A 27068-nucleotide genomic window follows, 5' to 3' on the forward strand; every position below is an offset into this window, starting at 1 on the left:
TAGTCCTGGGTGGCTCATTGGAACAGACGCTTGAGCACAGTAGAACCAAAATCAGCTCTAGTCCTAGAGGCCATATCCAACTTATAATGTGAAATGAAAGTACGAGGAGTGGCCCATGTGGCTGCAGCACAAATAGATTCCACTGGTAGTCTTGCTTGAAAAGCTACCGAAGTAGCTAACGCTCTGGTGGAATGACCTTTAGGTTTAGTAGGGAGTTCTTTACGTCTCAGCTGATCAAAGTAATAATAGAGGACAACCACCTGGATAAGGTTACTTTAGAAACTGGAAGGCCCCGTTTGCCCTCAGCATAGGACAGGAAGAGTTGGTCAGATTTTCTTGTTTGCTTAGTCCTATCCAAATAAAAACGTAATTGCCTATGAACGTCCAATTGGTGTAACTTTTGTTCAGCTTTGTTCGAATAGTTAGTAAAAAAAGAGACAGGTAGATCAATAGCCTGATTCAGGTTTGTTTCGGAAGGTATCTTGGGCAGAAATGAAGGATTAGTCCCGAGTGAAACTATCCTTATGAAACACAAAGTAAGGAGGACGACTACAGAGGGCTTGAAGTTCCAAAACTCTCCTAGCTGAGGTGATGGCTACTAAAAAGAGTCTTCCAGGAGAGCAATTTTAAAGAACAGGAAGCCGCAGGTTCAAAAGGGGGGGGGATCAAGGAAGCTAATATCAAGTTTAAGCCCCACGGAGGCAGGGGATCTCCGACCGGGGGCCTAAGCAAAATAGTTCCTTTAAGAAAGGCCTTGCAAAGTTTGTGGGACAGGATGCTGGTTTCTGACAGGCCAGCGTGGAAATTTGCGATAACAGCTAATTGGACCCTAATGGTGGCAGAGGAGGAACCAGCTTGAAAGAGTTCTGCTAAAAAATCTAGAACATAATGGACAGGGGCTGTAAAGGGGGCTATATTCCTAGCCTCTGCCCAGAAAGAGAAACGTTTCCACTTACTAGCGTAAGTCTTCCTGGTGGTAGATTTGTGCGAAGAAAGGATGATTTCACGCACCAGCTGAGAAATATGTGGAAGCTTGGCTAAGGTTGGAAGTGGAGCAACCAAGCTGTGAGGTTGAGAGACTGAAGGGACTGGTGCAGCCCGTCCGACTGATGGACCAAGAGGTCTGTCACTGGGTCTAGATTCCAAGGCTGCTCCAGTAGGCGATGATGCAGGAATGGGAACCAAATTTGTCGAGGCCAGTAAGGGGCAATGAGGATCATCCTGGATCCCAATACGGTAGCCTTCTGAACTGGTTTGGGAATTAGGGGAAAAGGTGGGAATGCATACAGAAAACCCCGGGGCCAATCGTGAACTAGAGCGTCTCTGGGGGAGTGTCTGGTAAGGGGGAAAGAGTGAAGAAATCGTCGCACTTGCTGTTGAGAGGAGTTGCGAAAAGGTCGCAGCAAGGTTAATCCCATCTGTGGAAGATTTTGTCCGCTGACCGATTAAGAGACCACTCCGTCGTTAGGCATGAGAATAGCTCTGCTTAGCTTGTCCGCTATGACGTTGGACTTCCCGGGGATGTGCATTGCCATCAGAAACCGTTGAGAGGAGATCGCCCACTGCCAGAGTCTGATGCTTCTCGACATAAGGGATAGGACTTGGTTCCGCCCTGCTTGTTGATGTACCACACTACAGACATATTGTCTGTCTGAATTGCAATAGTCCCAGTGGGTAGAGAGTCCTGAAGAGCTTGCAATGCTAAAAGCACCGCTCTCATCTCCAAGACGTTTATGTGCAGGTGGTACTCTAGAGTTTGCCAAGTGCCCTGGACAGTCCTACCCTAAAAATGCCCCCCCATCTGATCAGGGAGGCATCCGTGGTCACTGTGGCAACAGGAGGAGGAAGAACAAACGGTCTGCCCTGCCCTGGAGTACTAGAGGGGAGACCATCCACCAAGCCAGGTGGTCTTTGCATGGATTGAGTGATTATCATCTTGTGAGACATCGGAAGTTGTTGAAAAGACTATTCGGTAAAAAGCATCCACTGAAGAATCCGCATGTGAAAATGAGCCAGGGGAACTAGTATGATTGCTGCTGCCATGAGACCCAAAGTTTTTAGTACAAATCTGGCCTGAATCCTCTTGCACTGTAGTAAGACCTGCACATGTCGGCGAATGTCCACTCTGTCTAGGACAGATCTTTTGTATTTATATCTTGCTCCTATAAAGGTTATAGACTGACAAGGAGACAATGCAGACTTTTTGAAATTTATGGAGATACCTAGCTCGGAGCAAGTTTGGATGGTATAATTCCTGGCTCATAGTAGTGACTGGCTCCTTACTGCTTCCACCAGGCATCCGTCTAGATATGGAAACACCTGGAATCCTCACCGCCTCAGGTGAGCCGTAACCACTGCCATGCATTTGGTGAACACCCTGGGTGCTGTGGTGAGACCAAAGGGCAGGGCTCTGAACTGATAGTGACTGGCTCCCAGCCAGAAGCGGAGAAACCTTCTGGAGCGCCTGTCCATTTTGACATGGTAGTACGCATCCTGAAGGTCTATAGAGCACATCCAATTGTCCTGACCCAAAAAGGGTAGAATGGACTGAAGCGTGACCATCCGGAACTTTGTTCTTTGAACAGACTTGTTTAACCTGCTGAGATCCAAAATGGGTCTCCAGTCCCCTGTCTTTTTTGGCACCAAAAAGAACTTGGAGTAAATTCCGGATCCTTGCTGGTCTGCTGGGACTGGCTGGATGGTCCGTTTTTCTAGCAGTTTTGAAATTTCTGGCACTGCTTGTTCCCTTAGGCCGGGTGGAACATCTGAAAGGGACTTAGTTGTTTGTACAGGGGTGTGGACAAAGGGGATTTTGTAACCCTCAGATACGATAGACCGTACCCCATTTGTCTTGTGTGAGGAGTTGCCAGGCTTCTGGGTACAGTGACAATTTTCCCCAGACTGCCTCCGAAGGTGGACAGTCTGGCAGCCCCTCAGGTGTGCTGAACGGGTTTGTCAGAGAAAGATTCTCTGCTACCCTGATTTTGCGGACCCCCTCTGCCCCGCGGGCGGCGTCTATTATTGTTCCCTCCCCTGCCCCTGGAGGGAAACTCACCACGTGTGTCAGGCACGACTCCCTGGGGTTTCCGAAACCATATTTTCCCATTCTTCTGATCTTTAGGGTATGGTCTAGAGGGAGAAGAAAAACGGACTCCCACGGCAGAGAAAGTCTTGCCTTCCTGCTCACACCTGGTAAGGGTATCCTTCACCTGTGGTCCAAACAGAGCCGAACCATCGAAGGGGGTATTGGTGAAGGACACCTTAAAGGGGTCAGCAACGTTACATAACCGCATCCAGGCATGTCTTCTCAAAGCCACGCCTGTACCTGCAGCCCTACTCGCCCCATCGGCTGCATAAGAAATAAGCCGCATGAAGGAGTTGATGACTTGAGTTAAGAGTCACCAGCTGGGAGTTTATCTTATCTTGAGCCCCCGCAGCTGATAGATCCTGAAGGGTATCACCCAGTTCCTTGAGAAGATCCCTTTGAAGACGGGCGAAGTGGCACAGATAATTCAGCAACCACATGGAAAAAGTCGCTGAGGAAAACATCCGCTTCCCGTACCTGTCCATTGTCCTAGACTCTATTAGGGGGATGGACAGGCACCAAAGGGTCAGCCAACTCAGTCTTTGTGGCTGCTGCGACCACCATGGCATCAACGGGGACACCTTTTGTCAAAAATTGTTTGTTGGGTGGGGCTGTAATGAACTTAGTGGGCCTGCGGGGAGTTGGTTCCACTGTGTCTGGGGTTTTCCACGCCCTTCGAGCCACTACTTCCATCAGCGGGTCGAAGGGCAGAGACACCCAGGAGGTGGAAGGGCGAGAACCAAACACGTCCAGGTATACCGACTCGTCCTCGGAAAGGTTAAGGGCAGTCCAGTTCCCTCTCTGCTTAAGGATCTCTAGGATGTCTGAAAAAGAGACATCCTCAGAGAGGGATCTTGGGGACCCTTCCGAATCCTCCAAGTCGGTATCAGACATGACTGACTCGGGGGAGTTGACATGTTTCCTCTTACATTTTCTCTTTCGAGGGGGCTCCTCTGAAGGATCAGGGGAGGTCTCGGAAGAGGAAGATATGCCCAATGGGACAACCTGGAGCGTTTGTTCTCCATGCTTGGAGTCAGGAAGGTGGGCAGAGTCCGATGCAGGCACCATGAGGGGAGGAGCCGAAGGGGCTGTTCGAGGGGCCGACTCAGGAGTCAGCACACTCCTCATGACCTCGAAGGTGCCCCGATCAGTCAGAGCAGAGGGTCCCCGCTCCGATGAGACGAGAACCCCTCCCAGCACCGAGAGGGATGGCTCAGAGGCCGATGCAGGAGCCGAGCTCACCTGCGCAGAGGCCCCGAGAGGGAGAACGGGGTCGGAAAAGGGTCCGATGCCACTTGCCCCCATCGGAGCCGACGAAGGAGCCAAAAAGGTGTGGTATCGGCTCCGCCGCTTCCAAGTTTCGAGCTTCAACCAGCTCCGGCTCCGAACACAAAGGGGGAGTCGGAGGAGGAACTGCTGAAGACACAGGGACAGCCACAGTCTGTTGAGAAGGGCTGGTTAACATTTTGGCCAGGGCCTGCGATTTAAGGAGTCTACTGACCACCCTCTCCAAGTCATGATCGGATAGCCTGGAGGACCGAGAGGAGTGGGACCTATGGCTTTGTTCAGACTGAAGCAATGGTGACCTCGGAGCCGAACAAACCGATTCTAGGGAAGGGGACCTAGAATGTTTTCGGCCCAAAGACGGTTCCGACACTACAGTCGGAGCCGACTGAGGTCCAGAGATGTCTGTTCCAGTCGGAACCGAAGAGGAGGCAGATGCTCCGCCCGGCGATGGCTCCAAACTGGGAGCCGACGGCTTGGCGGGCTTTAAGGATTTCCCCAACTGAGGCTTCGCCGGGGATCCCTCTGGCTTAAGTAAGCCTCTCAAAATAAGCTTGTTCCTACGCTCCTGCAGGACTCTTGGGCTGAAAGCGTGACAGACCGAGCAGGAGTCCTGCAGGTGTAGGGGACCCAAACAATAAACACAAGTGTGACAGTCTGTCAGAGACATCTTCTGACAGCACGAGTCACACTTCTTGAAGCCTTAAACTTTAGTATCCTTGGACATACTGGCAAGGGGATACCAAAGGGAGGATATTAAACTAGTGCTTAAACAAGGCACACAGAAAACACACACATGCACTAGTTAAACAATAACAACAAGAATATCCACTAGTAAATATATACAAATATTACAAGGCTAAATAACTAACTACAAAAGGCTAAACACTACTCCTATCAGGTACAAAAAGGGTGGGGTTAGCCACTAAAGAGAAGAAACAAGGGGGGAGGGGTAGAAACTCTAACAAAAAACGAGTTTCCCCGAGTGGGAAAAACTAGGGGATACACACTCTAATTATACTAAAAAGGAAAGACTATCTATATAAAAGAGAAATACACAGGTAAAATTTAAGCTAATAATACAAAAAAGATTAATACGACCCGAGCCAGTAAAAGCGCAACCTCGTAGCTGAAGCAGCAAACGAGATCTGGGTATCTAGCTCCAAGCATTGTGAGATATGGGGAGGCCTCGAGCCAGTAAATAGCTCTCGAGCTTTAGTAGATGGCAGAGTCAGAGCCAAGGATTGGCTCCGAACCAAACCAGCAAGAATGAAGGCGAGAGAGACAACTTAACATTGACTGTTGCGATGTTATGTCTGGTACAATGAAACGACAGCACAGACGGATTACGTAACAATTATCTACTCGAACTGCTACCAGGAGACTGTGTCCTCACTTAAATTTTGACAAATTCACAACCGTAACAGGAACAAGCAAGTAAAAACTGAGGGTAATGCTACTCAATGCTAGAAGTCTAAATCTCAAAATGCACGCACTCGAAGCACTCCTTAAAATGGAAAACAGATACCTATGCAGTGACTGAGACCTGGTTCAAGGCTCTAGAGAGCACCCCTGCATTACCAGGCTACAACACATACCACACTTTTCGGCCATCTAACCTGGACCAGAACACCAAAGGCAGAGGTGTGTCCATATTCATTAAGGATAGCCACACCTCCAGGCTAGTTGCGCAGCATAATGCATCTGAGGTTATCCAAGTGCAACTAACTCTGGGCAAAACTGCAATCCAAATTGTAGCTCGCTACAGATCCCCCCACCATGCCCCAGGATTCCCACTCCTCTTTTCTTGATATACTGGAAAATATTAGGGTTCAACCATACACACTAATGGGTGATTTCAACTACCGCACCATTAACTGGGAAAACTACTCATGTACCAACTCCTTCACTAAACACTTTCTGGAATTCATAAATTCCAATGCCCTGGATCAACTTATCCACACCCCACCAGGGGCAACAATATCCTAGACCTAGTCATTACCAACATGAGTGACCAGTGTTCCACGCCTGAAGTCAACTCCTCATTGGTCAGATCAGACCAAAAGCTAATCACTCTAGATATCCGCATCCCGCCCCCACCCACCATTAAGGAAACCACGGTAAAAAAATTTCTCCAAAGCCAACTTCATGCTTCTTAAGACAGAAGTGGTGAACTTCATGACACCCATGCAGAAGGACAATACAGTTACGACTGCTGAATCCTACACAAATGCACTCTAAGCACTAGAGTACATGGATTGTGCTATCCGAAACAGAACAAAGACGCTATCCTCCAAAAAAAGGATGCCAATCTGGTGTCCCCCTGCCATAAACAAGCTCTACAACAAAAGGAAGAAACTGTTGCAAAAGAGAGTAAAATCCCACGAGTGGAGGAGCTCCCTGGTCAGCCTCAGTAAGAAGCTGAGACCCCTTATAAGACCCTCCAAAGCTAGTTATGAAAACAAAATCGCCACCGATTCCAAGGGCAACCACAAAGCATTCTATAGCTATGCCAAGAATCTCAATGCCAACACCCAGATCTGCTCAGAGTTACAGCAAAACGGCACGAAAATTACAGAACCAACTGATATTGCCAACATCTTGGCAGATAGGTTCAGTGCTAACCCTAACCCTCATCCCCTAAAAGGCCTACATCTATACAGGAAGAATGCAGAATCCCTGTAATCACATCTATGCAGGTAAAAGCTGCACCCTCTAAAACCAAAAACACAGCATCCATGGGACCGGACAACATCCCAGGCTGCGTTTTACACGAACTTTAGAACAAACTTGCTCCCCACCTAAACACCATAATCAGTCATGGTCTCACGTCAGGCTATGTGCCCACTGAATGGTGCACAGCAACAGTTATCCCACTCCACAAAGGGGGAGCCATCACTGATCCTGGGAACTATCGCCCTATTAGCCTGACGAGCCTGATCTGCACGGCCATGGAACGCATCATCATGGAACTCAAAGACATTGGTAACCTCGAAACTCTGGACCCCACCCAGTTCGGGTTTGTGAAAGGCAGATCATGCCTTCTGAAGCGTATCAACATTTTAAGCAGTCACCAAAGCCGTAGAAGAGGGTAAGGTGATTCACACTGCCTATGTTGACCTCGCCAGGGCTTTCGACACCATCCCCTATTCTGGAATTATAGCTAAACTCACTAAACTAGGTATAAATCCCTACGTCACAAGAAGGGTTGCCAACTGGCTAACTGACCGAACCTACCACTGTAAAAGTTGCAGACTCCAAAATATGACTTCAAACCAGTGACAAGTGATGTACCACAGGGTTCAGTCCTGGGACCTGTCCTGTTTGGTATCCACTTCTCTGAAGTACAGGCTAACACAAAAGGCCTCTGGCCTATGAAGTTCGCAGAGGACTGCAAACTAGGAGCCACAGTCGAGTCCCCAAATGATGTGGACATTCTATAGAAGGACCTCAGAGACAGATGCCTGGTGTCAGAGGCATGGCCTCAAGCTCAATGCCAGAAAGTGCATTGTCATCCCCTTTGGTAAAAACTCTGTACCCATGAACTACCACATAAACATCAGTCTACTTAATGCCGAATAAAAGACCTCGGGACCCAGCTGGACAGCAGTCTCTCCTTTGATAATCACATTGCCACAGTAGTCAGGAAATCCTTCTATGTGGCACACCTCATCACAAAAGGGTTCTCATCCAGGAAAAAAAAAAAAAAAAAAGAGAGGTCATTGTTCCCCTCTACTCGGCACTCATTAGACCCATTATAGAGTAAAACGCCCCTTTTGGAATGTACCTCATAAGACATCTGCAGCAGCTGGAAAGGCCACAGAAGTACCTCACAAAGAGGATTACTGGCCTCAGATGCCCTACACTGACAGTCTCAAAAAAACTCCAGCTTTACTCTGTAGCATATCGCCTACTCTGAGGAGATCTCTGCCCAACATAAAAGGCTATGTTAAACCCAGAGCTGTTGGACATGCTACACCTAAAGAAATCCCAATCCCTCCGAGCTACATGCTCTAGGGACCTAAACCTTGTCACCACAATAAACAGGACATGCTGGAGGGATAGATTCCTGTCCCAGAGACTTCCTATACTCTGGAACAAGCTACCCATCTATGTCAAGCAAAGTTCCTCATTAACACTTTTCAAGAAAAATCTTGAGTGGATGGGAAATAGGAAATACACCCCGGGAATCACTTCTGTGGCTCTGCTCGACAGGGGCACAGGAAATTAACTTTCTTGGGTGGCGTAAGCCACGGAACCTTGTTGGTTACGCTTACTTAGGCCCTTGGGCCGATAGCCTAGTACCTACCTATAAACCTATGAACATAATACCAGCAGGGTTTTTGCTGAACTAAAAGTTGAAACTGGTTTCCTTTGCCATCATCCACCATTTACACTGTCCAACAAACTGTCTTATACAATACCAAGCAACATAGCAGCATATTTCAGTAAGACATGAAATACAGAATGATTATATAATATTTAATAGTGCCAGAGTAGGGATCAGCTATTATTGACCCTCCCTATATGTAAATGTGGACCTGCCCCCCCCCCCCCCCCCAACAGCAAAGCACCATCTGAGATCAAGAAAAAAAGGGAACCATCCAAATAATTTTTCCTCATGTAGTTGACAAATATTGGAGGTGTAATGGGGGAAGAGACCGGTAGCTGGGAACATATGTTTTGGGAGTGTAACGAGTTGGCAGACTTCAAAAATTACCTACCAAGTACCCTGTCAGGAATACTGGGATGACTGTAACCAATGAAATGATTTTTTGACATGGGATACAGGATATGAATTGCCTAGACATAGTGAGGCCTTAAGTTAATTCTGGAGGAAAGCAGCAGTTACTAGAAAATAGAAGTCAAACTAAATCAACTATACTTGTAGGAGGGGATATTGTAACAGATAAGAGAACAGGAAATGGGATCTTTGGAAAAGGGAAGTGCAAATTACATAGAAATGGAAACTGTGGGAATACATGTAGAAAAACTGCTCTGGAGGATAAATGAGGTTTAAGAAAAGGCAGGAATTGAGTAATGTACGTAATGTTGCCTACATTATAGGATATATAAAATGTGTAATATATAATGTTTGCAAATATAAATGTAAGTTTGCCTATTCCACAAGAAATAACTCAATAAAAGGTGTTTAAAAAGATGAGAACCCATTTAGAAACCTGGCAGGGACATATACATCTCTAAAACCATGAATGTCAGAATGAAGTCTGAAGCTTAAAACTTCCTCAGACTACTTTAGATCCTCCCATTTCCCATAATGCCAGGCATCTAAGTATGCCTCTCCACAGCTCTGAAGCCCATAATGGCAGAGCAGAACACACAGAATCACAAACTAAGCAGCTGGCCCCTACCAAGGAAGGCACCCATCAAGGCACAGGGTAGGAGAGAGTGGGAATGGTGATGGAGGTTAAAGTGGCAATACAGCTCTCATTAAATATTTGTATATCATGACTTTACTTATGTTTGCTGGGGCTTTTCCTCTCGGGTCTCCACTGAAAATGGGTTTGTTTGCAAACTCGGTTGGACTAACCTGATTAACATATGTGAAATAAATAAAATAAAGTACATAACCTTCATATTTTATGTCCGGCATACCTTGCATTAAGAGTTTCATCTTGGTCACCTACAAGAGAGGCTCCCAAGCTATACCTCATGGGTGGCTCTTCATGAAGAATGCCCCAAACAGCAGCAGCCCAGAGGAGGACCACAACCTGGAGGTCACTTCCAGCTTACAATGCCCTACAAAATAATTCAGCGATAACCACACATCATCCACTGATATGACTCTTCAGGCTGCATCCACAAAGCAGGATGATGGCCGGCCTAGCCATGGTTCCTTTTAATTACTTTAGAATTAGAAGAGAACTGCAATTTTATCTTTTTGCCAAACCCGAGAGCGGGAGTAGGATCTGGGACCTAGTAGGCTGATTATATCTTTCTAGGACAGAGTCCAGTTATTCTCCAGACTGCTTGGTAATCTAAGGACTGGACTTTTTCCAGTGCTGCTAGAAAGGACATTATCCCTATCCTTAAGAAACCAGCTCTTGATGCAATCATTTTGAAGCACAGTTAGACCATGTCTGATCTTCCTTTCAGTAGGCAAAAAGCCGTTTATGTCCAGTTACAGTAGGGTCTATCCCCAGAACAGTCTTCTCAAGCTTTGTAAGTCTAGTTCTATGTTTAGGCAAAGCATTAAGATAGCCCCATTATGAGCAGGTAATGCCATCCTTTTCGTGAGAAGCAGACTGCAATAGTTCCATCTTTAAACTTCCTTGATCTATTTTCTGCATCTGAAACTGCAGACTGCAGCATTCCCACTACAGAGCAGTGATGGCCATTACCCTTGATTAAACTGTTTTGTCACACTTCAGTGACTTACCTTTTGTACCACTGGTTTAAGGGTAGGATTCTCACTTTGGGTACGAGAAGGCTTGAGTTCATATCCAGGGCAATGCTAGATTTTAGTCTGGCAGTTAGAACAGCGAATTAAGGTTATGAAACATTAATGAGCTGCCTCCTGCAGTACAAGGTTTGATTCCCTCAATGTCCATTTTACATACTGTGCAACTCTAACAATGTTACTTAACCAGACAGCGCTGTGGGGTAATTAGGAAAATTAAGCTAGGTTGCTTAATCTCCTTGCTAACATGCTTAACTCATTTTGGCACAGAACCACATTTGGGAAACTGTAGATTGAGAGCCATGAGTCCAAATGCTGCCACAGCTGTGAAACAGCATTGCCATGCTAACAGTATTCAGCTATACAAGTCTCCTTTCCTCAGCATCATATACCAGCCTATCCTCACTCAGGACTGCTTTAATTTAAGTCTATTTATGCATGAACCTGAGCTATCTGAACCTCAAACTGGTCAAAATGAAGGCCTTGATAATGCATGCCACCATGAGAACATTCGCTGTTCCAAACCTTTACTCATATTTACTGAAGAGGGGAGCAGACTGGAATTAAGTCAGATGCAAGATTTCTTGGCTAAATGACTAGGGCCTTAGGTTCCTCCAGGAATGAATAAATCTGCAGCCTGGGTTTTGACCAGAATACTTCAATATGGTTGCATCACAACAGCTCTGAAGGATATGTACATGTACTAACTGTTGGTAAAGCAAAATCACTACTTAATATCACAATTCTTTCCTACCACTACCTACACCATAAAAGTCCTATGTATCTGGAAGTTCTACTAGTACACCACTGTCTAATCTACTGGCTCAGTTCAGGTGGATAGGGGCTGCTAGCAATTTTTAAGACTCATAGTTAAGTGATTCTTTGCCAACTATTTTCTTGTCTTGCGGAACTCGCTCTCTAAAATTGAAGGAAGTCACATTATGGCTTTATTTAGGAGATCACAAGCCAAATAATCCAATGGCATACTGCAATTTGAAATGATAAAGTCTAAAGCCCAACTATTTACAACTGGTGTTCTGTTACACAAGTAGACAATTATTTTTACAGAAAGTTTTGCAGACCTTTTACTAAGACACAGCCAAAATACATCAACTACACCCCTCGATTACATCACTGAAGTGATAGCATGGGGATAACTTCACAGATTTTAATTCGTATACCACCGCTCACTTCCACCCAAGCATGGTGATATATCCATTAAAGTCTATGAACACACCTCTAACCTATGGTGACATCACAAGGGTAAAGTAAACTGAAAGTGTGGTGAGAGCATCAACAAAGCGGTTCTACAAAGGATTTAATGCATAAATGGGACACCTATATGTAGAAAGGTACAGGACAAAATGCTCAAATAGCACTACAGGCATCATATGCCGTGGAATAAAAGCCAAGTGTAAAAATCAATACACTGACAAATGTTTGATGCACTACATTATTCTTTGGAAGCATATGAACTGCTAAACTAAAATATACACAACAAAATATTAACATTAATCACAACTTCAAAAGTACCTTGCATTATAGTCACTATTGGCAAAAAGCAGTTCATGCAAGTCTGCAAGTTGCTAGAGTGGTAGTTATCTAAACCATATGTACAATTCAGTTAGTGCACAACACAATACTGCTTAATTTGCACAAACTACAAGCTCTAGGCACCTCATACTTACTTTTCAGGTGTCCTTTAACATCTCTGTCATCACCTGAATGCTCCTCTTCATAATGAGACTGAAGCTGGTAAAATGACTGCAGATCTTTCAAACACAAGGGGCAAAGGAAGCCCTCCCTCATCTCTCCTTGATCCTCAAATGGTGGTGGATAGCTGGATGCCATCATACTGGTGTACATCCAAGTTAGTGTTTTTGCCAACAATTAAGTTGTATCTAGCTTGAGGCTAGATGTTAGTGGTCTGAGAGCACCAATATAGTGCATAGCAGCATCATGTACATAGAACCGTAGTCACCAAGATGGAATTTCATCTTCTCACCTTCACAACAGCACTCAGCACCAGAAAGGTCTGGGAAGGGAAAATAAATAAATAAATCAAAATCAATTAATGGCACTGTTTTAGGATTCTACATTGATAATAAAGCATTTCTAAACCACTGTCAGCCCTCATATTTCTAGCAAACAAGGCATCATACATCATGCAGGAATCAACTAACCACTCCATTCTCTGGCTACAACACTAATGACAATGTACTGGAGGTGGAGAGGGTGACCACAACACTAATGACAATGTACTGGAGGTGGAGAGGGTGACCAACAGAATAAGGCAGAGTTAAACCCTGTTTACAACCATTATGCTTGCTCTATGGCTTTTGCCAACAGCACAACACGCAAACTGGGTGCTGCCATACCACTCCAAATCATTCAGGTGGCAACAGAATGAAGACAACACTTCTGCACTATCCCCAAAGTGGAATCCCCTCCATAAGGTGGAACATGCCATCACAGCTGTACCAAGTTGCTACATCTACCTTAAAGCTGCCCCTAACATTGCTTCAAATCAACCCAGTACCATCTTGAAACAGCCATCACCCATGTAAACCAAAGACTTCTGAGAAAAGGTAAAATAGCTATCAAAATGGGACACTGTAAATGGTAGTTTTTCAGAAATGTACCATAGTGCTGCGGTAGCATTGTCGCCTCACAGTTGGACGTTGCCCGTTCAATTCTCAGTTACAGCGTCTTCTGTGTCGACATGCATGAATGGGCGTTCCTTCGTTGAAGGTTGTGCGTTAGGCCTGGCAAGCCAGTACGTAAAAATCTACTGCCAATTATTAGCGGACCTGAGTTCCGCTGTGGTGACCCCTAACCGGGAAAAAGCCGAAAGACACAAACCATACTACTAATTCTGTGTGTGAACTCTGCAAGTGAATAATACACAAACGCTATGAGAAAAAATGTCTTCCTTATTTCGGGTCTTTGGCCAAGATTCCAGTTAAAGGGCCATCACAAACAAGGTACCAGCTCAGTCCCCTGCATCACTGGCAACAAGAAATGAACTGCTCCTGGCAAGAGTCTAGACTGAAGAGTCAACTGTGATTAGGATCAGAATCATGCTCCTGGATAGCAGTGGTAAAACCAGGTACTAGTTTACCAAACCTGAAGACAGCCCCTGATGGGTACAAGAGAGCTAAAACTCAGTAGTGGAGATGGCCCTTAAACTACCCAAACTGCACATGGGTTCAGCAGGAAGAAGGACACTGGAGGGCACAGCAGTATCTGATCATCAGGGTCTCCTATGCTGACTCGTGTGCCATCATTTGAATTAAAAATAAAGCTGGACAGAGTACATGTAATAGCAGTAACCCAAATGGAGAGGGTCAATTACTGGGAGTGAGAAGACTTGGACAGCCTTAATGCCAGCTCTTTTTTTTTTTAAACCCTCCATTAGGGGCAATAAGGAAACAATGAAAATTAAATCATATGCCTAAAGTGTATTGCCCATAATGCTGTTCTCGCCAAAACCACTTAGTGGCCATGAACCTACAAAACACCTTTCACTGTTGTGGGAATGCCCCAAACAAACCATACACTGAATCTGCAAATTTTGTTTGTGGCAACAGCACTTAAAATGTATAGATGCCCCTAATACATGCATCACAGCACTTGAGAAGGGCAGTGATGCATTTCCCTCCCACTATCTGACCTATTTTAAAGGGAGCATTTCTTAATAAAAATCTTTGTAAACTTGTAAGCCTCAGTGATATCACTGGGAAAATAAAAAGATTTAATATGGTGCAATATTCATGCAAAGGAGAAAGCCAAAAAAAAAGACAGCACCAAAGATATTTGAAGAGAAAAACAGGCAAAGGTATCTGGATATGGAAAATTTGGGTCTATATTATGTGATCAAATGGTCAAATATTCAAACACGTAATAGTCGCCCGTAATAATCAAACCGCCACAATGTCAAATGGAAAATAAAAAAATAAAAACCCACCCAAAGCAAACCATTTAAGCGCTCTACGCAGGGGGGGGGGGGGGGCAAGCCCTCCCTGCACCCCCCACTACTTAAATATACCAACTCAGAGATCGCAGTGCAGACAATGGAAAACTTCCATTTCTGCACTGTACGGAGATCTCCATTGAACCGTTAGACATTGCGGCGGTTCGATTACGGGTCGACTATTACATGTTCGAATATTTGACCATTCGATCAACTACAGACCTGAAAATTTTACAATACAAAAATAAGAAAACAAATGGGGAAAAAGTGAGAGAATTAATAACAGACACGTTAAACAGAAATTGAAGTTATGGACTACCTGCAAAGTGAAAGACTTCATGTAGAAAATCCAACTCCGGTAACATCACTGCATGATGGAAGAGAGAGCCCCCAAATTAAGGTGAAATGGGAAGCATCTGATCACTTGCCAGAGATACTGAGGAGCCTTCAGAAGAAAAGAATACAAAAGTTCAGCTCAAGTTGCACAGCAAAGGAAAGAACAAGAAATGGTAGCAACTCTGACAGTCAATGTTGTGGCGTGACTTGCTAGTGAGTTCCCGTATGGAACAGCAACGGACAACGGATGACAGAATGCAGCTAAAGAGAATGTCACAGGAAGATGCTCAGAGACTTTCTGTAGAAAGCTCGCAAGAAAGTGAGAACAAAGAATTTGCCCTCAGTTTAGACCAAAACGATTTAAGGGTAGAGTTGCTTAATTTAATAGCTAGACAGACATATTAAGGTCGATGAAAGAAAAATTGCAGAAAGTCAGTAAGACCCAAAATGTTTTGAAGTATGATAAAACAAATGAACACCGTTATCAAGACTATTAAATTCATGTGACACCACAGAAGGATACATTACTGTGTAGCTAAATTAATAAATTCTTACCACAAAAATACAGGGCAGGAAGGGAGGAAATCAAATGCCATCATGGAAGTAGTGAACATAGAAAACTATAAAACAATTAAGATGAAAGTGTCACTGCTAGACAAGTACAGAAGAGAACAAAAATATTTAGTAAGAAGTGATAAAAGCAACACACAGTATTTGAACACAGCAGGATATCTTTCTCTACTGAAGATAAAAAAAAAACCCTCAAGATATCAGCACAGAAAAACTCAGAAAATATGTAGATAAATATAAAGTACAAAATAAGCAATTCATTGACGACCCAAAAAAGTTTAAGAAAATTGATAAGTAAAACGAATAGAAATAAACACCAAAAATAAATAAATAAATGGGTATATTATGGAGAAATCTCTACGAAAGCATCTGCTTTTATATTTTGAATTACCAAATAATTGAAATGCACTTGATCAAGACCAAAAATCCAAATTTGCAAATCCCTGAACATTTAACTGATCTCATTACACATTGCCAAACGGTGCAACATTTTCTTATGCTCATCTGTTTAAGCAGTGCACTATCTCTTTAAAGATTTTTACTTTGTATGCAAGGAAAATGGAGGATGTCAAGTTTAATGGTGGTGGAACTACCTAAAAGTGGAATACAACAATGGTATACAAAAAAGTAAGGAAGTGATTTTACAGAAGTGTACATTACTACTGTTAAGCATTTAGTTATTTATTTAAGCATTATTTTGTCATTTGGAATTTGAAAAGTGCTGCAGAGTAGGTCTACCAGCCAGTTTCAATGTAGTGGAATCTCAGCGTTGGAATATTTCATTTGCAGGGGGGTGTGGGGGGTGCAGGGGGACACAGCCCCCTGCAAAAAAAACTTAAAACTGTTTTGGGTCATGGGGGTGTGGTGGGTCTGCCTTTCCATTTCTGATCTTCTGAAGTTCGGTATTTAGAAATTTGCAATTTTTGTGCATTAGGGTTTTTGGTCTCTATCAAGTGTAATTAGATTATTTGGTTATTTCGAAATATGAAAGTAGATCCCTATGAAGACCCTGTGGAACATAATAAAGATGCTGAATGAATGGAAAAAATAAAACAGTAAAAAGATCCAATGTACAGGATATGAAATGGGATGAAGTAATGGCCACAGAAAATAGAGACAAAATTAAGAAAAGTTCCCAAACAGAAAACCCCAGGCCCAGATGCAGTGCCTAACTTCTGGCTAACAGTATTAACATCTTTACACAAACACTTAGCCCAAAGTAAAAACTACTTGTATGTGCTCCTGAACAACCAACCTGGTTAACATGGAAAACAATTTTGTTAAAATCATAATGGAAAACTATAAAAGCAAGAAGAATCCAAGTATGGCATGGATAGATAACCATTTAACAGCATCCTACATTCATGGATAAAGGAGTGCTTACAGATGTATAGGATATACCCTACACTGATCAATTACATTAGTGACTATGAAACAGTGGCACACCACTTTGCAGCCAAGCCATGACAGAGTACAAATTATCCCAGGGATAAAAATTCAAAGGGAGATATTCCAGGGAGACTGTCACTGTTGCTCTTTTGTCTTGCCCTTAACCCATTAAGCTGTCTACTTAGGGTCATAGGTAGGAACTAAGCTATCAGCCCAAGGGCCTAAGTAAGCCTGGCCAACAAAATTCCCTGGGTTATGCCAACCCAAGAAAGCTAATTTCCTGTGCCCCTGTCAAGCAGAGCCACAGAAGTGATCCCCGGGGTGTATTTCCTATTTCCCATCCACTCATCAAGATTTTTCTTGGAGTGTTAATGAGGAACTTTGCTCGACATAGATGAGTAGCTTGTTCCAGAGTATGGGTAGTCTCTGGGACAGGAATCTATCCCTCCAGCAAGTCCGGTTTATTGTGGTGACAAGGTTGAGGTCCCTAGAGCGTGTAGCTCGGACGGATTGGGAATTCTTTAGGTGTAGCATGTCCAACAGCTCTGGGTTTGACATAGCTTTATATGTTAAGAGATTACCTCAGAGTAGGCGATATGCTACAGAGTAAAGCTGCAGTTTTTTGAGACCATCAGTGTAGGGCATCTGTTTGAGGCCAGTAATTCTCTTTGTGAAGTACTTCTGTGGCCTTTCCAGCTGCTGCAGATGTCTTGTGAGGTACATTCCAAAAGGGGCATTCTACTCTAATGGGTCTAATGAGTGTCGAGTAGAGGGGAACAATGACCTCTTTTCCTGGAGGAGAACCCTTTTGTGATTAGGTGTGCTATGTAGAAGGATTTCCTGACTATTGTGGCAATGTGATTAAAGGAGAGACTACTGTCCACCTAGGTCCCAAGGTTCATCACATTCGGTGAGTTTAGCTACAATTCCAGAATGGAGGATGGTGTCGACAGCCTTGGCGAGGTCAAGATAGGCTGTGTGAACCACTTTACCCTCATCTACAGCTTTATTGACTGCCTCAAGGAAGTCGACCAGGTTCAGGAGGCAAGATCTGCTTTTCACAAACACAAACTGTGTGGGGTCCAGAGTTTGAAGGTTACCAATGTCTTAGCTTATGAATTCCATGATGATACATTCCATGGCCTTGCAGACTAGACTCGTCAGGCTAATAGGGCGATAGCTCCCAGGATCAGTGGTGGCGCCCCTTTTGTGGAGTGGGATAACTGTTGCTGTGTGCCATTCAGTGGGCACAAAGCCTGGTGCGAGGCTATGACTGAACATGGTGCTTAGGTGGGGAGCCAGTTCGTTCTGAAGTTCGTGTAAAACCCAGCCTGGGATGTTGTCTGGTCCCATGGATGCTGTGTTTTTGGCTTTAGAGAGAGTGCTGCTTTTACCTGTGAAGTTGTGATTAGAGGGACTCTGCATTCTTCCTGTATAGATATGGGCCCTTTAGGGGGAGAGGGGGTAAAAGTTAGCACTGAACCTATCTGCCAGGATGTTGGCAATATTAGTTGGTTCTCTAAATTTTGTGCCATTGTAGTGCATCTCAGAGCATATCTGGGTGTTGCCATTGAGAGTCTTGACATAGCTATAGAATGCTTTGTGGTGGTCCTTACAATAAGTGTCAATCTTGTTTTCCTAGCTAGCTTTGGAGGATCTTATCAGGGATCGCAGCTTCTTGCTGAGGCTGACCACGGAGCTCCTCCACTCATGGGATTTTACTCTTTTGCAACAATTTCTTCCTTTTGTTGTAGAGTTTGTTTATGATGGGACCACCAGATTGGCTTCCTTTTTTTTTTTTTTGGGAGGATAGCGTTTTGGTTCTGTTTGGGACAGCATGATCCGTGCATTTGTGTAGGATTCAGAAGGCGTAACTGTATTGCCCATCTGCATGGGTGTCATGAAGTTCACCACTTCTTGTCTTAAGCATGAAGTTGGCTTTGGAGAATTTTTTTACCATGGTTTCCTTAATGGGGGTGGGGGCAGAATGTGGATATCTAGGGTGATTAGCTTAATGGTCGGATCTGACCAACAAGGAGTTGACTTCAGGTGTGGAACACTGGTCACTCATGTTGGTAATGACTAGGTCTAGGATACGTTTGCCCCTGGTGGGGGTATGGATAAGTTTATCCAGGGCTTTGGAATTTATGAATTCCAGAAAGCAAGAAAAATAGTCCACAGAGTCACCAGAATCACCACTAAACAACGAAAAGCGACACAATAAAGCTCCAGCAGACGGCTGAAATCCACTCCAAACAAATTTGAGTATCCACACAACATAAACGTCAAGACAAGTATACATTTTCGTTTTAGCAACTTCATCAAATGTGGGATGATCTTACAAAAAGCTTAAATACCTTCACCAATTAAGATATATGATCAATTAAATAATTAATCTCATTAAAAAAACTTTTCTAAAAAAAAAAAAAAAAAAAGTACAAAACACATTCCATTAAGCCCTAACCAAAACATTTAATAAAAAATAAAAAATGAATACATAAAAAATTCATTAAAAATGTATTCTTCATTAAATACCAATGTTAAAAAATGAATCCGTTAAAACCTCTTACTAAATGTTGAAGAATCTACACTCTAATTTATTATACTCTAGCTCCCTTCTTGTGACTTTAAGGAAATGTTATACAAACAATAATGAAAAACATACCAAGTGAAAGAATAAATAAGTGCCTTACTACCTAATTTAAGAGACATTGACATCCAAACTTATATATTTTTTATCCATGCTTGATTAAAAAACAACCGATTGAAAAATAAATCAGTAAAAAGATGCAACTTAAAAACTTAAACATATTTAATTTTGTTACAATTTCGCTGATCTAAGTTTGAGCAAGGGAATTAATGAAATATTTTCATTGAGACCAGGTGGTTTACTAGCCTGCAATGTGACCTGCCACCAAAGTTCTCTGTACTCAATTGTCTCTTCCCATAAGCCTCCTCTTCCATCAATGCACACCCCTTCAATAACAAAAAATACAAACTGAACATTGGGACACTCTTGTTTATGTTTGTACAAAGAATTGGTTTCTTTTTGTATCTGAACCTCATACATGTGTTCGTAACTCCTTCTCCTCAATTTACGTTCCGTTTTCCCCACGTAAAATGCATGACATTCCACACAATGCTAAGTAAACTAGACCTTTTGAATTACAATTGCTAAATTCCTTTCCTTCCAAGACCATATTCCTACTCTCCAAAAAAATACTTTCCTTATTGATAACATATGGACTCTGCGAACAATGCCCACATTTAAAACTTCCCTTTCTTTTTTTATTATTGGAACATCCTTCTTGGAAATTTGATTCCAAAAGATTTTTCAAACTACAGTTTGTATGAGTGCGTAGGTTATGTGCTGTAGTGTATGTTAGTGTGTGTTTTGGTTGTGATGCGTGTGTGCAAGGGGCTGTGAAATGTGTGGGTGTGATTGTGTGGTCTCAGCATTAGAATATACAAGTAGAGGGGTGTGGGGGGCACAGCCCCCCACATGAGGGGTGTGAAAGCCCCCCTTGTTTATAGTGTAGGTTAGTTTTGTTTGTGTGTGAGGGGCAGGTGTGTGTATGCAAGTGTCGGGATTTTGAATTTCGCAGTTATGGGCATTCAGGATGGTGGTGTTTCGGCTTTATGATCCCGATATTCTGAAATTCGGTATTTCGAGATTATAAAGTGAACCCATATATTATATATATTTTTTTTTTGTTAAGTGTGTTTTGCTTTCGCAAACAGTTCTCTCTGTATTAGAAAGAATGAGCTAATAACAGCAAAAATCACTAAATGCAGTACAAGCTAGCACACGAGTATGTAGCAAAATTAAGGCAAATACAGTTTAAATAACTGCAGATAAGTTAAAAATGACAAAAACAAGTTTATGAAAAATCAAATAAGAGCACTTGAACACTTAAAGCACACAGAATAGCAAATTAAGGTATTAAGGTAGAAAGAAGACAGTTATGGAAAAAGCAGCTCAAAAACTAGTAATTTTTTTTTTTTGTGGAGAGGGAGGGAACAGAGCAGATTAAAATGTTATAGGGGGTGTCCTTCCCAAGTGCTCTATCTGTACACAGCAGAGGAGATGGGACTGGTAGGAGTGTCTGAAATCAAAATATGATTAACAGATTAGGTCATAATTACAGTTCGGCTCCCAGAAAAAATAAAGTGTAGATGATTTAAAACTGTACAGTTCATCGGATAAGGAGCTGAACACACAAATGGAAGTGGCCCAAACTTTCTCGGATGATCCAAGATCATTTGGGCTTGATAAATGTGAAAAAGTAACATTTAAAGCCGGAAAGCTGCAGCACAAAGAAAATCAGTCTGGTACAAGAATGTGATATAAATGAACTTTACCAGGAGAGTGTGCATACATATGTGGGAACTGATGAAGGATGAACAAAACGTGCACAAATTTTAACAAAACTTAGCAATAACATTTTAGAAAATTAACATCAATACTGAAAACCACCCTGACATCTAGGAACAAAGTCCAAGTGATAAACCAATTTGGTCTTCCTGCTCTAACTTACAGTTTTGGGTAACTGATTGGCCCCAAAATGTATTGGCTCAGTTGAACAGGAAAACAAGAAAAATGCTTCATGCTTATCACATGATAAATAAAAATCAGTGTATACCACATGATAAATAAAAATCAGTGTATACCAAGATTATATATTCCTTGTTCTGAAGGAGGTATGGGCCTCCTCAAAATTTATTACATGTATAGCTCTGTAATCAAAGGACTGCATACAGTTGAACTCACCAGATCCAAACAAAGTGAAACATGAAAACAAGTCCCCGCTTAGTTTAGCAGAAGCATACAAGTTATAAGTGGGAATGGACATGTTCTAAAAATCAAAAGAAAGAATGTAAGGAAAATCAGATAAGAAGGCTAGAAATGTGGAAAAAGCATACATATAGTTGCAAGTATAGAAAACTCCTGCAACAACCTCATGTCAATCAGGATCTGAAGCAGGAATGGTTAAGGAGAGGGGAATTTAAACCAAAAGATGGAGAGAATACTGCTGGCCCAGGATAATGGACTATGTACACGTTGGTTTATAAAGTCCATTGAGCATGTGGAAGAAACAGACAAATACAGGTTCTGTAAAACAGAAATGGAAACAGCTGGACATCTGGTTGCTGCATGTGATACACTTAGTGACAGAGAGCCTGTATATTGAAAGGCATAATAATATGGCAAGACTATTGCCCTAGGGATTGTGCAAGCATTACAATATTTCAGTAGCGGACAGTCCTTGGAAACATGAGCCACAAAACATGAAATTTATATCACATGGGATCATCAAAAAAGTAAATAAAAAGATAGAGAAAACCAGACAGTTGTCCTTGAAAAGAACAAACGTTGCAATGATGATTGAAATCGCTACACCTAGTGACTACAGTGTCTTGTATACAGAAAAACACCATGTCAAAAATCTCAGGATCTGCATGCAGTAATGATAGCAATGTCGAAAGAAGGACACCCAGACAGTTCTAATAGTAGTAGGATCAATGAGTCTCGCAAAAATCTACAGTCTTATTCAGATATGCTACAGATGCATTTAATGCCACACAAATTGCAGGAGTCAATTAAGTGCACACTGGAGGTGCTGCGAAGAGCACTTTTGGTTAAAAAAAAAGACCAAAACAATACTAATTTCACGAACTTTAAATCATACTTTGACTTAGGAAAGGGGGTCCACTGCTGTCATGGTATTAGAAACCCAAGATTTGAAGAAATTAAACATGAGATTACATCAATACATTAATACACACATCCCTGCCCATGCTTGGTGGTGTGTCCCCTGTCCATGCTTGGTGGTGTGTCCACTAAAGTCAATGGACTCGTACCTATATTAGCCCTTTGCCTAAGGGCAAAACTCACTGAGCCTCACTGATGTCAAGCATGGAAACATGCAATTTTACAGATGAATCAATATAAAATCAGACCAGTTATATTTATAGTGAAACTGATGGAAATGCATCACTGTTTAGAAGCACCAAATGCAGCGTCTCTTAGGCTAACTAAAAACTGACATTATATTCTACTAACTGAAGAGATTTTCAAAAAGGATGACCGGTTCTAAAGAGAAAATGGTCTAAATAAGTAAATAAATCAAACTTAAAATAATGGCAATATCTATTCAAAGATTATTGTCACACCTGGCAACTTTTAGCACCATCTTACCTGGCACACAAACCACTGATTAGCATTTTAGCCCAGCTAAAGTGAATGCTAGAGGAAAAATTATAACTCATTAAATCCGTTTTCCCCATGTTGGCGCCACTGAAAGTTAAGGATGATCTTGACATCTACTCAGTGAAAATGTTAAATGGATCCATAGTCTTTAATGGACGTGTTCTGTATATTTGTGGTAACACATGCATTAAGGTGTATAGAAGAGCCCTTGGTTAACATTACTGGGAGAAATATTAAATTTATTTTGGCTACAGTTTGAATAAAAAGCTTTTTATTCAAAACATGGCCCAAATATGAAGTGACCAAGGCAGGATTGCATTGTGCCAGTTAACTAGTGTGCCACAATGCAGTCTTAAAAAAGTGACAATACACAAGAAATGCACCTATCCATACTTAAATTGTTTATAAAAAGAAAAAAAGTAGCAAAGGAAAGTACTATTTACCAATTACAGCTATTAAAAGGGGAAAAATGGGCACAGCTTGGATCCTTCACAATCCAGAACAGAGGAAACCTTATCAGTCTTAGAGGAAAATTTAGTAGCCTGCAAAATTAAATGTCCAAGAAGAAACAATCAGTCCTGCAGTTACATTATTCAACATCACATCAGTTATTTGGCATCCTTTTCCTGATCTGTCCATTTATGGTACTTGCCAGACCCATATGGCATTTCTGGCCAGATATATACAGTGGATATAAAAAATTTACACACTCCTGTTAAAATGCTAGGTTTTTGTGATATAAAAAATGAGAAAACAATAAAATAATTTCAAAACTTTTCCCACCTTTAATGTGACCTACAATCGGTACAATTTAATTGAAAAACAAATCTATTAAGGGAAAAAAATAAAAAACATGCAATACGCTGGCAGCATAAGTGTGCACACCCTTAAACACTGTTGTGTGTACACCCTTAAACTAATACTTTGTTGAAGCACCTTTTGTTTTAATTACAACATTCAGTCTTCTTGGGTACACACCTGCCATCAATTAGAGAGAGGCTGTCCTAGTAGGATTTTCCTAACATTTACTAAGTTGCCTGCTACAGCAAAAGCCATGGTTCACAGAGAGTTAACAAAACATCAAAGGGATCTTATTGTTGAAAGGTATCAGTCAGGAGAAGGGTACAAATAAAGTTTCCACAGCTTTGGATATACCATGGAACACAAAGACAGTCATCAAAAAGTGGAGAAAATATGGGACAACAGGGATGTTGCAAAGAACTGGAAGTCCCTCCAAAATTGATGAAAAAGACAAGACGAAAACTGGTCAAGGAGGCTGCCAAGAAACCTACAGCAACATAGAAGGAGCTGCAGGAATTTCTGGCAAGTACTAGTGTACTATGTGTCAACAATCTCCAGTATTCCCCTTACGTCTTGACTATGGGGTAGGGCTGCAAGACAGAAGCCTTTTCTTATACAGAAAAACATCCAGGCCAAACTAAAATTTGCAAAACAATAAATCAATTCTCCCAAAAGCATGTGGGAAAATGTGTTATGGTCTGAAGAGGCCAAGGTTGACCTTTTTGGCCACAATTCCAAAAAAGTACATTTGGCGCCAAAAACAACAATTTGCATCACCAAAAGAACACCATTCCCCACAGTGAAGCATGGTGGTGGCAGTATCATGCTTCGGGGTTGCTTTTCTTCAGCTGGAACTGGGACTTTAGTCAAGGTGGAGGGAATTAACAGTTCCAAATACCAGTCACTTTTGGCCCAAAACCTTCAGGCATCTTCTAGAAAGATGAAGATGGATTTCACCTTTCAGCATGACAATGACCACAAGCATACATCCAAATCAACAAAAGAATGGCTTCACCAAAAGGAAATTAATGTTTTGGAAAGGCCCAGCCAGAGCCCAGAGCTAAATCCAATAGACAATCTGTGGGGTGACCTTAAGAGGGCTGTGCACAAGAGATGCCCTTGCAATCTGACAAAATTGGAGTGCTTTTGCAAGGAACAGTGAGCAAATATTGCCAAGTTAAGATGTGCTATGCTGATCGACTCCTACCCAAGAAGACCGAATGCTGTAATTAAAGTAATGCTTTGTTTGAAGCACCTTTTGATTTAAGTGTGTGCACACACAACAAAGTATTAGTTTAAGGGTGTGCACACTTGTGCAACCAGCGTATTGTACGTTTTTTTATTTTTTTTATATTTGCGCTGCAACGGAGACCTGGTTTAAAGCAGCCAGCAGAAAGCACCACTGCACTACCAGGCTATAACTCATGCCACACTTTTTGGCCCCAGAAAATGGACCAAAGCTCCAAATGCAGTGGCGTCTCCATATTCATAAAGGATATGCACACCTCCAGACTAGTAGCCCAGCATAACGCATCTGAGATACTTCAGGTACAACTAACAATGGGTAAGACAGCGATTCAGGTCATAGCCTGCTATAGGTCCCCAACCATGTCCCAAGACTCTCATTCCATGTTCCTAAGCATCCTGGAAATGATTAGGGTCCAGCCCAACACTCTCATACTGGGTGATTCAACTACCTCTCCATCAACTAGGAAAACTACTCATGTACCAATACACCTGCCCACGGCTTCCTGGAATTCATTAATTCCAACGCGCTGGACTAGCTCATTCTTACCCCCCAACTAGAGGAAGCACATCCTTGACCTGGTTATTACTAACATGGGCAACTGTTGCCCAACACCAATAGTCAATTCCTCCCTGGTTAGATCAGACCATAAACTAATTACCATGGAAATCCACATCTCACCCACACTACCAGCAAAGGTAACCACGAAGAAAAACTTCTCCAAAGCTGACTTTGGGCTCCTATAAAACAGAGGTGGCCAACTTCACGGCACCCATGCAAATGGGAAATAGGTGCATGACCGCTGAATTGTACACCATTGCACTGTACGAACACGTACATAAATGCATGGAACTAGCCATACCGAACAGAACAAAACTGTCTCCTGCAAAAAATGGAAGCCAGTCTGGTGGTCCCCTGCCATTAAACTCTACAACAGAAGGATGAAACTGTTCCCGAAAAAGGTGAAGTCCCAAGACTGGAAAAACTCTCTTATTAGCCTCAATAAAGAGTTGAGATTCCTCATCAAAACCTCTAAAGCTAGCTATGAAGGCAGAATTGCAGCAGACACTAAACCACCACAAAAGCCTTCTATAGTTATATCAAGAATCTCCATGGCAATAACCAGATTTGCTCCAAGTTACTGCACAATGGTACCTTCTGTACTGAGCTAACAGATATTGCCAACATACTGGCTGACAGATTCAGTGCCAACTTTACCCCCCCCCCCAAAAGGGCCAATCACAATACCGGAAGAATGCCAGGCACACAGCATTACTGCAGCACAGGTTAAAGCTGCATTGTCCAAGGCCAAGAATACAGCTTCCATGGGACCCAACAATATCCCTTGGCTGTGTTCTACATGAACTACAAAGTGAACTGGCACCACACCTGTGTGCCCTGTTCATCACAGCCTCACCTCAGGCTTTGTCCCTACAGAATGGTGCACTGCTACAGTCATTCCTCTCCATAAAGGGGGAGCGACTACAGACCCTGGAAATTATCACCCCATTAGCCTGACAAGTCTGATATGTAAAGCTATGGAGCGCATCATCATGGACCTAGTTAACAAGGATATAGGGAAATCTCCAAACTCTGGATCCCACACAATTTTGTTTTGTGAAGGGCATATCATACCTGCTCAACCTGGTTGACTTCTTTTGAGTCAGTCACCAGAGCTGTGGAGGAGGACAAGGCAGTTCATACATCCTACCTTGATCTGGCAAAGGCCTCTGGTACCATTCCACAGGAATT

The 27068-nt window shown here is 42.6% G+C and overlaps 1 protein-coding gene across 1 annotated transcript in view; it reads right to left on the bottom strand.

The window, feature by feature from the left end:
• Positions 1 to 27068, bottom strand: part of RBSN (rabenosyn, RAB effector) — a gene marked incomplete in the record, with an annotated part of 650407 nt that overhangs the window by 540092 nt on the left and 83247 nt on the right. Inside the window, 3 exon segments of the mRNA XM_044078624.1 lie at positions 1238 to 1249; positions 8391 to 8396; positions 12479 to 12825. Of these exon segments, the coding sequence (XP_043934559.1) occupies positions 1238 to 1249; positions 8391 to 8396; positions 12479 to 12656 (196 nt within the window).

The sequence above is a fragment of the Protopterus annectens genome, chromosome 7.part1, assembly GCF_019279795.1.
Source record: "Protopterus annectens isolate FY-2018-M chromosome 7.part1, PAN1.0, whole genome shotgun sequence".
In the NCBI taxonomy this organism is placed as follows: domain Eukaryota; kingdom Metazoa; phylum Chordata; order Ceratodontiformes; family Protopteridae; genus Protopterus; species Protopterus annectens.